General features: G+C 41.5%; 1 protein-coding gene across 4 annotated transcripts in view; it reads right to left on the bottom strand.

Moving 5' to 3' along the window:
- LOC140479591 (A disintegrin and metalloproteinase with thrombospondin motifs 12-like) overlaps positions 1-17,661 on the bottom strand; it is a 569,904-nt gene that overhangs the window by 177,416 nt on the left and 374,827 nt on the right. For all 4 annotated transcript variants that reach the window (XM_072573412.1, XM_072573420.1, XM_072573430.1 and 1 more), the window contains one exon: positions 7,453-7,573. In XM_072573412.1, coding sequence (XP_072429513.1) covers positions 7,453-7,573 — 121 coding nt within the window. The remainder of the gene's footprint in view (positions 1-7,452; positions 7,574-17,661) is intronic.

Here is a 17,661-nt window from a genome sequence, read left to right as displayed (position 1 = left end):
CCTGGCTGGAGTAGAAGGAAAAGAACATTTTGTTAAGCCCCCACAAGGCCCTTTTCCTTCTCAATCTCTCCTGAGTTCTTTTCTGATGGTGTGGGCCTGGCTTTCTCTGTATGAGTGTGTGGAAGACACACACATGGGTTGTTCAGTATGGGCACTAAAACGTGTACAAAGGCCAAAAAATTATGCCTATCTAAAAGGGTTTGACCTCATTGTAGCTACAGTTGCCAATTCTGGTCAGCTCTTTGATGTGAGGGGGGTGGGGACACATAATGTGAGAGGTGGTGGGGATAAGGGCCTGGAAGTAGAGATGCACCACAGCCTTCATCTTTGGCAGCGCATTTCAAAAAAATTGGTAAGATTCCAATGCTTCCATTTTGATAAGGATACTCTAAATTGTCTATCGTAACTTTGTTGGAAGCTCAGCAGCTTTTTTTTCCATCATGAGAACAGAGTGGGAATGCACACAGATTGTTGCCTGGAATTTAGCCCACCTCAGCTAATGAAGCAATTTGTAACAGAGTCATACAGCATAGAAATAGACTCTTTGGCCTGCATGCCTATGCCAACCCAGAAACACCAACTTACATTAATCTCATTTACCTGCACTTGGTTCATGGCCCACTAAGCTTGGGTTGAAAAGCAGCAGGTAATATTAAGTCACAAGAGAGAGTTGACTGATACAGTGGCATTACCATAATTTAAATCCATTTAATAACCTGGGGGTTACTGTTGACCAAACTGTTGTGGGCGGCACGGTGGCTCAGTGGTTAGCACTGCTGCCTCACAGCACCAGGGACCTGGGTTCAATTCCCGCCTCGGGCAACTGTCTGTGTGGAGTTTGCACATTCTCCCTGTCTCTGTGTGGGTGTGCTCCGGTTTCCTCCCACAGTCCAAAGGTGAATTGGGCATGCTAAATCGCCCATAGTGTTAGGTGGATTAGTCAGGGGTAAATAAAGGGGGTGGGTTTCTCTTTGGAGGGTCGGTCTGGACATGTTGGGCCGAACCATATAAATACTGTGGCTACCGTATCTGATCAGAGGCTGGAAACTGTACAGCAAGTAACTCATCTCCTGATTCCCCAAAGTTTAAGTTTGTGATGTAATATTCTCCACTTGCCTGGATGTGTGAAGCTCCAACAATACTCGATAAGCTAATGAAGTAAAAGAAAAGCTTGCATGATTGGCAGCCCATAACTACCTTAAAAATTTACTTCAATAACAATGGCTACAGTGTATACAATGTATAACATACAACATATCAACCTGCCAACACTCCTTTGACAAAATCTACAGCTTAAAGTGTGTTGAAAGAACATCATTGTACATTCCAGTCACTTGAAGCCATCATAAAGAATTCCACCAATAGAAGGAGTTGGAAACAGAAGCAAAGGATGAGGAAGTTGTTTTAATATAAATGTTCATTACACTTTTAATTCTAGATATCTCTGGCTTTTTTTTGAAGAACCGCATACTTATGACAATACTAATACAAAACAAAGGGGTCTGAATCTTTACGAAGGGTGTACTACTTGCTGGACAGACATCATTTTAAGGTGCAGACAGCCTTGCAAGTTGCAGACTCACTGAGTTTCAAAGGCATGCCAGGGCTGCTCAAGATACTATCGCTTTCAGCGTCCAGAGCTATCGAAGTTGAAGCTGCTGAAAGTAATTGCACAAAGTAATATCACATTCCAAGTTTAATGATTGGAAACATTGTTCGTTGCTCATGTGTAAGGAAACTACCTGAAAAGCAACAGCAGCAATCTCACAAACAAATTGTGACTTGTGCAAATAATATTTCTACTGTGGTGTTGGTTAACCCCTCCAGATGGCACGTTGTGCTATTGTTAAACTGGGAGGTGATCACCTAGTGGTATTATCGTTAGACTGTTAATCCAGAAAGCCAGATAATGTGGCACTAAAAGTTGAAGGAAGGTGACAAAACCCTTGCTGATTCTCGGGAAAAATCCATCCGGATTACTAATGTCTTTCAGGAAAGGAAACTGCCATCTGGCCTACATGTGACCCCAGGCCTACAGCAATGTGGTTGGCTCCTAACTGCCTTATGAGCACCAGGAATTGGCAGTAATTGCTGGCCTAGTCACCAACATCCCATTAATATCTGAAAAGAAAGAAGCAATTCAAGGCTTGTGGTAAACCTTATGTTTGTCATTCACATCAACTACTAAGACCACTGTTAACAGAAGAGTGCCACATATACATATCACAGCAAAAGAGCAAGAGAACGTAGTCAACATAGACGCAGATGACTCTGAACATAATTTTCTGCAGCCACACACTATTGGTTGCTGGGGCATAGATGGTCTCATACACACAGGGGCATCTGCCAACTTAAATGGAGTCAAACTGTTTGACAACTTTCAGAATGACCCCATTCTCTGAAAACCAGCAAATATGAAAAAGTTTCCTTACACCAGCAACCCTAACCCTAACCCATCAAAAGTTCTCAGGAATTTCAAAATATCAGTCTCATTTGGAGATACCAGAGGACTGGAAAATAGTTAAGGTAACATCCCTGTTTATGAAGGGAGAGAGGCAGAAGACAGGAAATTAAAAGTTGGTTAGCCTGGCCTTGGTCATTGGTAAGATTTTAGAGTGCATTACCAATAAAACTGAAATTATGAGTCTTGCCATTTTAAGAAAATTCTAAGTCATTTTAAGAACTAAGAGTCAAACAATTGTCAGGGAAAAAAAAAATCTGGTTCACTAATGTCCTTTTGGTCTCCACTGCTTTTTGCGGTTGTGAATTCCACAGGCTCACCACTCTCTGAGTGAAGAAATTTCTCCTCCTCTCAGTCCTAAATAATTTACTCCATATCTTTAGACTGTGATCTCTGCTTCTGGACTCACCCAACATCAGGAACATCCTTCCTGCATGAAACCTGTCTAGGTCCTGTTAGAATTTTATAGGTTCCAATGAGATTCATCCCCCTCACTTTTCTGAACTCCAGTGAATATAATCCTAACTGACTCAATCTCTTCTCATACATCAGTTTGACTTATCCAAACAAGCTATGCCACTAAGTAAGGGAGAGATGTAGTGTATAGCTTGGATGGCTGGTTTGTAATGCAGAGTGGTGCCAATATCATGGGTTCAATTCCTGCACCAGCTGAAGTTACCATGAAGGGCTCTACTCTTGCCTGTGGTTTGGTGACTGTCAGGCTAAACTATCATCAGCTGTCTCTCTCCTTAATAAGAGAGCAGGCTGGTCTGGTCTGGCAAGACTATGGTGACTTTACATTATCGCATTTTGAAAACTGCAACATTTTGTTCACTTGAATGTGCCATACTGGATTCGCTGGAGGGTAGCGACATTATACAACATTTTTCACTGTACTTTAAAAAAATACACATGACAATAAGGAAATCAATCAATCAAAACAGAATTATGTTGCAGAGGTAGTCAGCCAGCAGAAACAGTTTCTGAGGGTGTTGCTTAGTAAAAGCAGCATGTTAATTTTAGTGTTAGGTCTCTTTGAGTTTCAAGTTCCAAAGATCTCAGAGCATCTTCAAAATTCAGAACCTCTATCATTGGGAAGGAAAAGGGCAGCAGATACATGAGCATATCATCATTTGTTCTGAGGTAAAAAAACTGCAGAGTTGTAAGTTTGAAATAAAAGCAAAATTCTGGAAATATTCAAAAGTCAGAAACAGAGTTAATCTTCCCTCAGAATCTTTTCAGCTTCATAAATTCCCAAAGGTTAACTTTGTTTCACTCCAGAGATGCTGCATGACTTGCAGTGTATTTTCAGAATTTTCTAATTTTCCCTTCCAAAATACTCATCGTACTGACATGGAAATCTGTATTGACGACTGAATCTAAATTCAATCTATATTGAATCTATGCTGAAAACTACTTTATGCAGTATTCACCACTGTGCCAGAAGTTCAAAAAAACTAACATGCAATCAAGAAAAGTGACTCAGCAAGATAGCAAAAATGAAGAAACAATTTTCAGATTTTTGTAGTTTTCCCTTGATATTTTCAAGTTCTCAACTGACATAAACCCACGCACTTGTGGGGGTGAAAATTCTCATTATAAATCCAAAAATCCCTAAAAGGAAGACAATTTAGACCAGAGTCCAGTAGGAACTAGGCTTATAGTATGCAAGTAGTAAAGATAGGAAACATCTTAACATATTCATTTTGGGGAAGAAATCAAAGTAAACTGAAGCATAACTTCAGCAGTATGTAGAAAATGCTGAAAATTATGTTGTGCTAAAGATACATGATTTCTTTTCTAGATGGAATTTGGGAGCATTCATCATCTGTTCACATTTCAGCCTACTCTAATTCTATTTGAGACAAAAAATATTTATCTTGGAAGCATGCAAATATCTCAACTACTTCTTGTAGAAGATTCCACTGAATTTTAAATGAGAACAACGGTACATTAATATCATTTGTTATGACCGTGGACAGTGAAATGTCAAATGAATGTGTCAAGCAGCTGTATGTTCTTCTGAAAGGTCATGTCTCAATTGCATTGCTCTTTTTGGTTAAACAATAAAACAAAAGTGCGTAAAAATATGACTTGTAGAAGCATAAATGCAGTATTTGCAATCTATTATGTTTCATTGATTATCATGACTTTTCATTACATTCCTCATTAAATGAGACTCCTTGAATATCAGTGGTGCTGCCTTATGCCCAAAAATAAATTGAAAGTAATTTTCTAAGACATGGAACACAGATGCTGCTTCAAGTCATCCAGAAACAGGTTCTAAGCACACATCAGGTCATAGTGAGTTAGCAGCATATTACAGCTTTTTCAAATGAAGCCAATGAATTAATAATTAGGAAATATGTTAAAATTGTCAATCTCTATTCATTATCCAAACTCTAACAATTCACAAGTACAATAATTGAAATGATCAAATAAAAGCAATTAATGCACTAGCACCAGAAAATGTCCTCTTTATTTCAAGAAAGCAGGTAAAAGACATATTGACTCACTAGATCACTGTGATGAATAATTGCAGTCCCTTTTTCAATAAGTTCCAACTGGAAACAAAGGTTTTTTTTTAAATTAAGTCTTAATATCACTCTTCTCTTGAAATAAGTAACATTGTTGTCAACATAGAAATAGCTGTACTTGGGAATCTTAGTATTAGTAGTAGACTCAAGGCAGGGACATACAAACTGGCTGAAAAAAAGAAATGATTAAGAGGGAGAAAGTAGAGTACGAGAGTAAGCTTGTGGCGAACATACAAACTGATTGTAAAGCTTATTTGGATATGCAAAGAGAAAAAAAAACGTAAACACAAAGGTAGGTTCCTAACTTTCAGAAACAGGACAGATTATAAACTGAAACAAAGAGATGGAAATCAGTTAAATACATATTCTGGTTCTGTCTTCATAAAGGAGCACACAACAGACATCCCAAAAATGCTGGGGAATGCAGGGTCCAGGGAGAAGCAGGAACTGGAGGGATCAACTTTAGTAGTAAAATGGTATTTAGGAAAATGATGAGATTAAAGGATAATAAATCCCCATGGCCCAATATTCCAAATCTCAGAGGACTGAAGGAAGTGGCTCTAGGAATGGTAGAATCATTGATGGTCATTTTTCAAGATTCTATTGACTTTAGAGTGAAGAGAGGTGGAGAGAAAACATGGAATTATAGACCAATTATCCTGACACTGGTTGTGAGAAAAATGCTAGAGTTAATTATAACAGATTGAATAGCTGAATACTTGGAAAACAGTGACAGGATCTAACAGAATTAGTACGGATTTATGAAAAGGAAATCATGCTGGACAAATCCACTCGACACTTTCACGTTGCAACCAGTAAGAGTTGATAAGGGGAGCCTGTGGATGTGGTTTATGTAGACTATCAGAAGGCATTCAATTGGTCCTACATCAGAGATTAGTGTATAAAATTAAAGCACTTGGTATTGGGGGTAGTGTACTAATATAGCTGCAGAACTGCTTGGTAGACAGGAAACAGCTGGTGACTAGCAGGGTACCACAGGGATCCCCAGTGCTTGGACTCCAGCTCTTTGCAATATGTAATAATGATTTAGATAAGAGAACTAAATGTAATATCTTAAAATTTGCACAGGCACAATGCTGGGTGGATGGGTGAGCTGTAAGGAGGATGCAGAGATGCTTAAGTGTGATTTAGACTAGTTGAGTGAATGGGTAAATACATGGCAGACAAAGTATAATGTGGATAAATGTGAGGCCACACACATTGGTAACAAAAACAAGAATGCAGATTATTACTTGAATGAGAAAGGAGAGGGGCAACAAGATATCACTGCCAGTCACCGGAAGTAAATATGCAGCTGCAGCAGGCAGTGAACAGGGCAAATTGTACACTTGCTTTCATAGCAAGAGAATTTGAATACAAGAGTCGGGATGTCTTACTGTTGTTCTAAAGGGCCTTGGTGAGACCACACCTGGAATATTGTGTGTCATTTTTGTCTTCTTATCTGAGGAAGTTTCTTCTGGCTTTAAAGGGAGTGCAAGGAAGATTTAACTGATTCTTGGGATGGCAGGGCTGATGTATGAAGAGAGATTGGATCAGTAACACTATTTTAATTTGAGTTTAGAAGAATGAGGGGGAATTTCATCCTGAAGTGGAAATACATTGCCATTCCTGCAGTGTTGCTGGGTTAAAATCCTGGTACCCCTGAGCGACATCTAGCCACATCACATGGATTGCAGTGGTTCAAGAAGGCAGCTCACCACCTTCTCAAAAGTAACCAAAAATGGGCAATAAATGCTGGTCCAGATTCTCACATCCCATGAATGAATACAAAACCTGACTGATGAGGTGGCACCAAACTGTTTAATTCAGTGACAAATATTCATTGCAAGAAATGCTATTTGCATCCTCTGCACTAAACGACACCCTTTTTGCAAAATCCACCACAATAACGGTTATACAGATCAAGATTGTCACGTGAGTGAACGTTATCTCCCAGGCACTCAATACATAGGAACAGAAGGGGGAAAAAAAAGCAGTGGCTTCAGAGAAATTGTCAGGCTACATCTGGGTATCTTGGTATATAATTTTCTAACAAAGCATAGATTTAATACTGATATTTAAATCCTGCACTTTTATTGAAGAGAACCTAAAAAATTATGTGAGAGCTTTTTCTGACAAAATTCTTCATACAGCAGAAAGAGCATGGTATACTTTGCAGTGACGACATGGTACACTTTGCCAATGACAATAATCAAGACATGCATTTGGATTGTACCTTTCAAAACCTTCCAAGGCATTTTGCAGCTAGTGAAGCACTTTCAAAGTGCAGTAATTGTTACAATTTAGGAAATGATACCATGCATTTTGCACTACCCTTACCAGCAATGAGAACTGGCTGGCCAAGCATTCTGCCACACAGTCAAAGTGGGAAGTTAGTCAGGACACAAGGAACTTACTTGATACTAAACTTAATTTCATGAAGAAAATTCTTACCTAATCCTTCACTCTCTTCAAATGTCTTCTTTACAGTCTGACAGGAAGAGCCATTCCCATGACACACCCCACATCGATCTTCAACTGCATTGGACTCTATTTCATAATCACAGCCGACAGTCTGGAAGAAATACAAACTATTAATGTTCTTTTGTTTCCATACCAAACTGGTTATTACTTCCAAATATTATAATTCACTGGCTGAGTAGGGGACATCTTGAGGTTATTCATGTAGGACAACTTATAAATTCAAACTCTTTTTTTCAAAATATTAAGCAATCAAACCTTACGTTTTGTTTTGAAATTGTCAATTCTGTCCTTTCATCTTAGAACTCAGCTTCAAATTTAGAACTGATTGAACCACCCATCTTCCACCTTGCAAGATTAAATTCCAGTCGGGAAGGCCCAAGTCCAATCTCTCTACACCATTGCTAAGTGATCAATATAAGTATTAAGGGACTGCTTAAGATCCAATTTCAACCCCTAATGAGAATAAGATAATTCCTATTTATGTTTTGGAAATAATAACTGGGACAATTCTAGTAATTATATCAGCTTCAGGTGGGACAAAGAAGATCTCGCCTACCCCACTGCTAAACTAGCTTAGGATAGCTGCACTTCTTTGAGGAGGGTGCATCCCTCAGTCTGCACGATCATGTGCACAGTGGAGCATAAGGATGACTTATAGGTACCACGTCCTATGGTTACAAACCTCTGCTCCCCTCTCCCCATAATCCCCAATCCCACAATAGGCATTTACCGATGATCATGTTCCTAAAGCTTTGGGTGGAGAAAAGATAGGCCTTTCATTAAGAAGTAAACCTGGGTGTCTCACTACCTTTTCACAATGTGAGCAAGGCACCTGACATCTACCAAGACTAGTAAATCCTCCTTTGTTATTTTAGGATGTTAAGACTTTTGATTGAAAGAACAAAGAGAATAAGCAATATCTATCTGAATAGACTGTATCAGTTGGATTAGGTTTGGTGGCTCAGAGGTCATACATGTACATTTCATCAGCAGAGAACTAGGTTACAAATCAGGAAAAATTTTTGTTTTGAGATGGGTCAGAATCTTGAGATGACCTATCAGTTTATTCAGTGAATAAGGATGCTCTGCTCCTGCTGAAATGCGATTTGGCTGAATTTGTGGTCATGATCAACACAGCTGTTTGGCCCACTCCTCCACTCCCAACACATCCCCACAGCCTCACATGGAATCACAGAAGGTGCGACTTTTGTCTGAATACTTCCACCCACCTCACTATTCAAGACTCCAGACACCTTCCAGGCGAAGCTGTGATTTCCCTGCACTTGATTCAATCTAGTCTACTGTATTCACTGCTCACAATGCAGTCTCCTCTACGTTAGAGAGACAAATCACAGATTGAGTGATGGCTTCACAGAACACCTAGGCTCTGTTTGCAAAAATGAGCCTCAACTTCCTGCTGGCTGAGTTTTGGAAAGCCATGTCTGAGGCCTAAGGTGTTTCATGGCGGGGGGGGGGGGGGGGGGGGTGGGGGGGAGAGGGGGGAGGGTGGGGAGTTGGAGGGGATCTTCTGATGAGAGGGAACTTTGATAACTAATGAAGGGAAGCAGTGCTATGTCAATATTATCTTCTTCCTAAACCTGGATTCATCTCACTTCAGCTGCTCGAATTCCCTAGGTCTGGAAATCTGGCTGTTCACTGTAAAATGTGAAAAGCAGGCTGAACAACTGACCCTGAGCTTCTGTTTGCCTGCCACTTCAGCACACTGTGTTCCCAGGCCAACATGTTTGCCTCGGGCTTGCTACAGTGCTCCAGGGAAACTCAGCGCAAGCTGGAAGAACAACACCTCAGTCTCCACTTGGGGAACTTGCAACCTTTAGGTCTCAGTACAGAATTTAATCATTTTAGGCCCTTAGCACCTTCTTAAATGTCTTTACCCCAAACCCCAGACACCAGACCTTCTCATCACATGGGGCTGCTATCACAACCAACCTGTAGTCAGCCACTAACAGTTCCCATTAGCAGCTATTCATTCATTTATCCATTTGTTTGACTGCCCAAATGTTTTTCTCTCTTTCTGGGTTCCTACTTTTTTTTCCCTTACACCCTCCCATCCAACCCCATCTTCAGCATGTGTACCAAAGTTTTCCGAGCTACAATCGGTTTTGAAGAAGGGTTACTGGACACAAAACATTAACCCTACTTTCTCTCTACAGATGCTGCCAACTACCTGAAATTTTTTCCAATAATTTCTAATTTTGTCTTTCTAACATGTCTTCCTTTTGCACCTCATTTTCTGCTTCTGTAATTTACAACCTTCAAGTCTCAAAACTGAATTTAACAACCTCAGACCCTGAACACTGTCCTCCATTTGAATTATACTCTCTTCCTCTCCATCATTCAATCGTTTTATTCACATGGTGTGCTCTCAGCAGAGCTGAGGGGATTCCTGCTGTTAACACCTATGTATGTAATGGAACCGTCGAGGGAGCAAGCTCTCCTAGATCTTGTCCTGTGTAATGAGACAGGAATAATTAATGATCTCATCATTAGGGATTCTCTTGGAAGCAGTGATCACAGTATGGTTGAATTTAGAAGAGTGTGAAGGTAAAATCCAATACCAGGGTCCGGCCTTAAACAAGTACGACTACAATAGGATGAGGGAGGAGTCGACGAAAGTAGACTGGAAACAAAGATTTATGGTTGGACAGTTGACGAGCAGTAGAGGACTTTCAAAGCACTTTTTCAAATTGCTCAGCAAAAGAATATTCCAATGAAAAGGAAGGACTGTAAGAAATGGGGTAATCTGTTATGGATGTCTCAGGAAATAAGGGAGGCTTTCAAATTGAAAGAGAAGGCATACAAAGTGGCCAAGAACAGCAGGAAACTAAAAGATTGGGAAAACTTTAAAAATCAACAGAAAGACATGGAAAGAGCTATAAAGAAAAGATAGAACATGAGAAAAACTAGCTCAGAATATAAAGACAGATTGCAAACGTTTCTATAAATATAGAAAATGAAAAGGAATGGCTAAAGTAAATGTTGGTCCCTTAGAGGTTGAGAAGGAGCATTTAGGTATGGGAAATGATGAAATGGCCATGGCATTGAACAGGTATTTTGCATCAGTCTTCATAGTGGAGAACACTAGTAACATGCCAGTAATTGACAATAAAACAATGGTAGGGGAGGACCTGTAACCAATCATTATTACCCAAGCTAATGGAGCTAAGGAGAGACAAGTCTCTTGGCCCAGAGATGGTGGGGGAAATAGCAAGGGCACTTCTGGTAATTTTCCAAAATTCGTTGGACTCTGGGGTAGTTCTAACAGATTGGAAAACAGGAAATATGATGCCACTGTTTAAAAAGGGGGGTAGACAAAAGATGAGGAATTATAGACTTGTTAGCTTAACTTCTGTAGTGGGGAAGATACTTGAGTCTATTATCAAGGAAGAAATCTCAATAGAAATTGTCCCATTGGGCAGATGCAGCATAGGTTCATGAAGAGCTGGAATTCTATGAAGACATTGCAAGCAAGTTGGACCATTGATATAGATGATTTGGAGTTGGGGACCATGTGGAATGTGTTAAGGTTTGCAGATGACATTAAGGTGAGTGGCAGAGCAAAGCATGCAGAAGACTGTGAAACTTTGCAGGGGAACACAGATACATTGAGTGAGTGGGCAAAGGTCTGGCAGATGGAATATAATGTAAATAAAAGTGAGGTCATCCATTTTGGTAGGAATAACAGTAAAAAGGATTATTAGAATCATAGAGTCAGAGAGATGTACAATAAGGAAACAGACCATTTGGTCCAAATCGTCCATGCCAACCAGATATCCAAAACAATCTAGTCCCACCTGCCTGCACCTGGTCCATAAATCTCTAAGCCCTTCCTCCTCATATACCCATCCAGATGCCTTTTAAATGTTGCAATTGTACCAGCCTCCACCACTTCCTCTGGCAGCTCATTCCATACACATACCACCCTCTGAATGAAAAGGTTGCCCCTTAGGTCTCTTTTATGTCTTTCCCCTCTCACCCTAAACCTATGGCATATAGTTCTGACCCCAGGGAAAAGACTTTGACGATTTATCATATCCATGCCCCTCATGATGGTATAAATCTCCATATGGTCACCCCTCAGCCTCCGATGCTCCAGGGAAAACAGCCCCAGCCTGTTCAGCCTCTCCCTATAGCTCAAATCCTCCAACCCTCGCAACATCCTTGTAAATGTTTTCTGAACCCTATCGAGATTCACAACATCTTTCTGATAGGAAGGAGACCAGAATTGCACGCACTATTCCAACAGTGGCCTAACCAATGTCCTGTACAGCCGTAACATGACCTCCCAATTCCTGTAATCAATACTCTAACTAATAAAGGAAAGTATACCAAATCCCTTCTTCACTATCCCATCTACCTGCGACTCCACTTTCAAGGAGTTATGAACCTGCACTCCTTTGTTCAGCAACACTCCCTAGGACCTTACCATTAGGTGTATTGTTCCTGCTAAGATTTGATTTCCCAAAATGCAGCACCTCACATTTATCTAAATTAAACTTCGTCTGCCACTTCTTAGCCCATTGGCCCATCTGATCAAGGTCCCACTGCAATCTGAGGTAACCTTCTTTGCTGCCCACTACACCTCAAATTTTGGTGTCATCAGCAAACTTACTAACTATAACACTTAATGCTCACATCCAAATCATATATATACATGATGAAAAGTAGTGGACCCAGCACTGATCGTTGTGGCACTCCACTGGTCACAGGCCTCCAGTCTGAAAAATGACCTTCCACCACCATCCTCTGTCTTCTACTTTTGAGCCAGTTTTGTATCCAGATGGTGAGTTCTCTCTGTATTCCATGAGATCTAACCTTGCTCATCAATCTCCCATGGGGAACACTGTTGAACATCTTACTGAAGTCCATATTATCACATTTACTGCTCTGCCCTCATCAATCCTCTTTGTTACTTCTTCAAAAAACTCAATCAAGTTTGTGAGACATGATTTCCCATGCACAAAGCCATGTTGACTATCCCTAATCAGTCCTTGCCTTTCCAATGTCCATATTACAGAAGAAATACTGCTGGATGTCTTGAAACGCATAAAAGTGGATAAATCCCCAGGACCTGATCAGGTGTACTCTAGAAATCTGTGGGAAGCTAGGGAAGTGATTGCTGGGCCTCTTACTGAGATATTTGTACCATCGATAGTCACAGGTGAGGTGCCTGATGACTGGAGGTTGGCTAACGTGATGCCACTATTACATGTAAATCCTGTCCCTCAGGATTCCCTCTAACAACTTGCCCACCACCGATGTCAGGCTCACTGGTCTATATTTCCCTACCTTGTCCTTACCACCTTTCTTAAACAGTGGCATCACGTTAGCCAACCTCCTCTGTAATATGGACATTTTTCAAGATGTCACCATCTATGTCCCTACATTCTACATCTTCCATGTCCTTTTCCACAGTAAATACTGATGCAATCATTTATCATTTGCCCCATCTCCTGCGGCTCCACACAAAGGCCACCTTGCTGATCTTGAGGGGCCCTATTCTCTCCCTAGTTACACTTTTGTCATTAATGTATTTGTAAAAGCCCTTTGGATTCTCCTTAACTCTATTTGCCAAAGCTATCTCATGTCCCTCTTTATGCCCTCCTGATTTCCCTCTGATACTCCTACTGCCTTTATACTCTCCTAAGGATTCACTTGATCTATTCTGCCTATACTTGACATATGCTTCCTTCTTTTTCTCAACCAAACCCTCAATTTCTTTAGTCATCCAGCATTCCCTATTCTACCAGCCTTTCCTTTCACCCTAACAGGAATATACTGTCTCTGGACTCTTGTTATCTCATTTCTGAAGTCTTCCCTTTTTCCAGTCATCCCTTTACCTGTGAACATCTGTGGCCAATCAGCTTTTGAAAGTTCTTGCCTAATACCATCAAAATTGGCCATCCTCCAATTTAGAACTTCAACTTTTAGAGCTGGTCTATCCTTTTCCATCACTATTTTAAAATGAATAAAATTTTGGTCACTGGCCCCAAAGTGTTCCCCCACTGACACCTTAGTTACCTGTCCTGCCTTATTTACCAAGAGATTAGATTAGATTACTTACAGTGTGGAAACAGGCCCTTCGGCCCAACAAGTCCACACTGAACCGCCGAAGCACAACCCACCCATATCTCTACATTTACCCTTTACCTAACACTACGGGCAATTTAGTATGGCCAATTCACCTGACCTGCACATCTTTGGACTGTGGGAGGAAACCAGAGCACCCAGAGGAAACCCACGCAGACACGGGGAGAATGTGCAAACTCCACACAGTCAGTTGCCTGAGGCGGGAATTGAACCCGGGTCTCAAGCGCTGTGAGGCAGCAGTGCTAACCACTGTTCCACCGTGCCGCCCTCAAAGATTAGGTCAAGTTTTGCACCTTCTCAAGTAGGTACATCCGCACACTGAATCAGAAAATTTTCTTGTACACACTTAGCAACTCCTCTCCATCTAAACCCTTAACACTATGGCAGTCCCAGTCTATATTTGGAAAGTTAAAATTCTCTACCATAACCACTCTATTATTCTTTCAGATAACTGAGATTTCCTTACAAATTTGTTTCTCAATTTCCCTCTGACTATTGGGAGGTCTATAACACAGTCCCAATAAGGTGATCATCCCTTTCTTATTTCTCAGTTCCACCAAAATAACTTCCCTGGATGTATTTCCAGGAATATCCTCCTTAAGTACACCTGTAATGCTATCCCTTATCAAAAATGCCACTCCCTCTCCTCTCTTGCCTCCCTTTCTATCCTTCCTGTAGCATTTGTATCCTGGAACATTAAGCTGCCAGTCCTGTCCATCCCTGAGCCATGTTTCTGTAATTGCTATGATATCCCAGTCCCATGTTCCTAACCATGCCCTGAGTTCATCTGCCTTCCCTATTAGGCCTCTTGCATTGAAATAAATGCAGTTTATCAGTCTTACCTTGTTCTCTGCTTTGTCCCTGCCTGCCCTGACTGTTTGACTCACCTTTGTTCTCAACTGTGCCAGTGTCAGATTGTAATCTTTCCTCATTATCTCCCTGGCTCCCAAACCCGCCCCCCCCACAACCCCCCACCTTACTAGTTTAATTCCTCCCAAGCAACTCTAGCAAATCTCCCTGCCAGTATATTAGCCCCCTTCCAATTTAGGTGCAATCCGCCCTTCTTGTACATGTCACTTCTACCCGAAATCAGCTTCCAATGATCCAAAATGTGAATCCATCTCCCATACACCAGCTCCTCAGCCATGCATTCATCTGCTCTATCTTCCTACTCCTGGCCTCACTAGCTCGTAGCACCGGGAGTAATCCAGATATTACTACTCTCGAGTATCTCCTTTTTAAATTCCTGCCTAACTCTCTGTCATCTCCCTTCAGAATCTCAACCTTTTCCCTTCCTACATCATTGGTTCCAATGTGTACAATGACCTCATGCTGGGCCCTCTCCCCCTTGAGAACATTCTGCACACTCTCTGAGACATCCTTGATCCTGGCACCAGGGAAGCAACACACCATTCTAATTTTTCACTGCTGGTCACAGAAACGTCTGTCTGTACCTCGGACTAGAGAGTCTCCTAACACAATCACTTGGAACCCGATGTACCTCTAATTACATTAGAGCCAGTCTCAATATCAAAAACTTGGCTGTTTGTGCTACATTTTCCTCGAATCCATCACCCCCTACATTTTCCAAAACAGCATTCTTGTTTGAAATCCAGATAGCCACAGAAGACTCCTGCACTAGCTGATGAAGGGCTTTTGCCCGAAATGTCAATTTTCTTGCTCCTCGGATGCCGCCTGAACTGCTGTGCTTTTCCAGCAGCACTCTGATCTAAACTCCTGCACTAGCTGCCTACCTCTCTTACCTTTCCTGGAGTTAACCCATCTATGTGACTGTATCTGAGACTTTCCCCCCTTCCTATAACTGCCATCCATCACCTCCCCTTGCTCTTGTAAATTCCTCATTGCTTCTAACTGCCTCTCCAACCAATCTATTCAATCTGATAGGATTCGCAATGAATGGCATTTATTGCAGACATAACCTTTAGTAACCCATAAACTCTTCCTAAATTAACTTGAATGGTAAAATGTTTCTGCACGCTGCTGTGCAGAGGGACCTGGGTGTCCTTGTGCATGTATCACGGGAGGTTGGCGTGCAGGTACAACAGGTATTAGGAAGGCAAATGGAATTTTTGCCTTCATTGTTAAAGGGATTGAGTTTAAAAGTATGGAAGTTATGTTGCAGCTGTACAGGGTGCTGGTGAGGCCACATCTGGAGTACTGTGTTCAGTTTTGGTCTCCTTACTTGAGAAAGGATGTACTGGCACTTGACAGGGTGCAGTGAGGTTCACTAAGTTGATTCCGGAGTTGAGGGGGTTGGCTTATGAGGAGAGACTAAGTAAACTAGGAATATATTCATTCAAATTTAGCAGAATTGGGCGGGGGGGGGGGGGGGGGGCGGGAAATCATACAGAAACATATAAAATTATGAAGGAATAGATAGGATATGAAGCAGAGAGGATGTTTCCACTGATGGGTGAAACTAGGACAAAAGGGCATAGCCTCAAAATTAGGGGGAGCAGATTTAGGACTGAATTGAGAAGGAAAGTCCACATTTGATATGTGGGAGGCTTTCAAAGATAGGTTGAAGATAGTGCAGGATAGGCATGTCCCTTTGAAAACAAGGGATAGGAAAGGCAAGATTCGTGAACTGTGGATGACAGGAGAAATCGTGCAACTAGCCAAGAGGAAAAGGGAATCGTACATAAGGTCCAGGCAGCTAAGAACAGAACAGGCCTTGGAGGAATATCGGGAGAATAGGACCATTCTTAAGTGTGTGAATCAAGCGGGCTAAAGTGGGTCATGAAATAGCTTTGGCGAGCAGAATTAGGGAGAATCCCAAGGCTGTTTATTCTTATATAAGAAGCAAGAGAGTAACCAGAGAAAGGTCGGTCCACTAAAGGATAAGGAAGGAAGGTTGTGTGTCGAACCTGAGAAAATGGGTGAGATTCTCAATGATTACTTTGCATCAGTGTTCACTGAGGAATGGGAAGTGATGAATGCTGAGATTAGAGATAGAAGTTTGTTTACTCTGGATCACGTTGACATAAAGAGGGAAGATGGGTTTGGTAGACTAAAGGATATTAAATTGGACAAATCCCCGGACCAGATGGGTTCTATCCCAAGTTGCTGAGGGAGGCAAGAGAGGAAATAGCTGGGGCCCTGATAGATATCTTTGTAGCATCTTTAAGCACAGGTGAGGTGCCAGATGACTGGAGGGTTACTCATGTCATCCCCCAGTACAAGAAGTGTCGTAGGGATGTTCCATTCTACACACCAGTGAGCCTGACATCAGTGGTGGGAAGGTAGCTGGAGAAGGTACTGAGGGATAAAATCTATTTCTATTTGGAAAAGAATGGGCTTATCAGTGATAGATTTTGTGTGGGGTGAATCATGCTTTACCAACTTAATAGAGTTCTTTGAGGAAGTGAACAAGTTGATAGATGAAGGAGGGGCTGTTGATGTCATGTACATGGACTTTAGTAAGGAGGTTGATAAGGTTCCCCATAGTAAACTAATGGAGAAATGAAGTCACATGGTGTGCAGGGTGTTCTAGCTAGGTGGATAAAGAACTGGTTGAGCAACAGGAGACAGAGAGTAGTAGTTGAAGGGAATTTCTCGAAATGGAGAAAAGTGACCAGTGGTGTTCCACAGGGGTCAGTGCTGAGGCCGCTGTTGTTTGTAATATACATAAATGATCTGGAAGAGGTCATTGGTGGTCTGATCAGTAGACACGAAGATTGGTGGAGGAGCAGAAAGCATAGGGGACTGTCAAAGAATACAGGAGAATATAGATAGACTGAAGAGTTGGGCAGAGAAGTGGCAGATGGATTTCAATCCAGACATATGTGAGGTAATGCATTTTGGGAAGTCTAATTCTAGAGCGAACTATACTGAAAATGGAAGAGCCTTGGGAAAAGTTGATGAGCAGAGAGATCTGGGAGTTCAGGTCCATTGTACCCTGAAGGTGGCTGGACATGCAGATAGAGTGGTTAAGAAGGTATATGGTATGCTTGCCTTCATCGGACGGGGTATTGAGTATAAGAGCTGGAAAGTCATGTTAAAATTGTACAAGACTTTGGTTCAGTTGCATTTAGAATACTGTGTACA

This window comes from Chiloscyllium punctatum, chromosome 1 (assembly GCF_047496795.1).
Source record: "Chiloscyllium punctatum isolate Juve2018m chromosome 1, sChiPun1.3, whole genome shotgun sequence".
Taxonomy (NCBI): Eukaryota; Metazoa; Chordata; class Chondrichthyes; order Orectolobiformes; family Hemiscylliidae; genus Chiloscyllium; species Chiloscyllium punctatum.
Note: the sequence above shows the minus strand (reverse complement) of the source record. Positions and strands in the feature narration are given on the sequence as shown.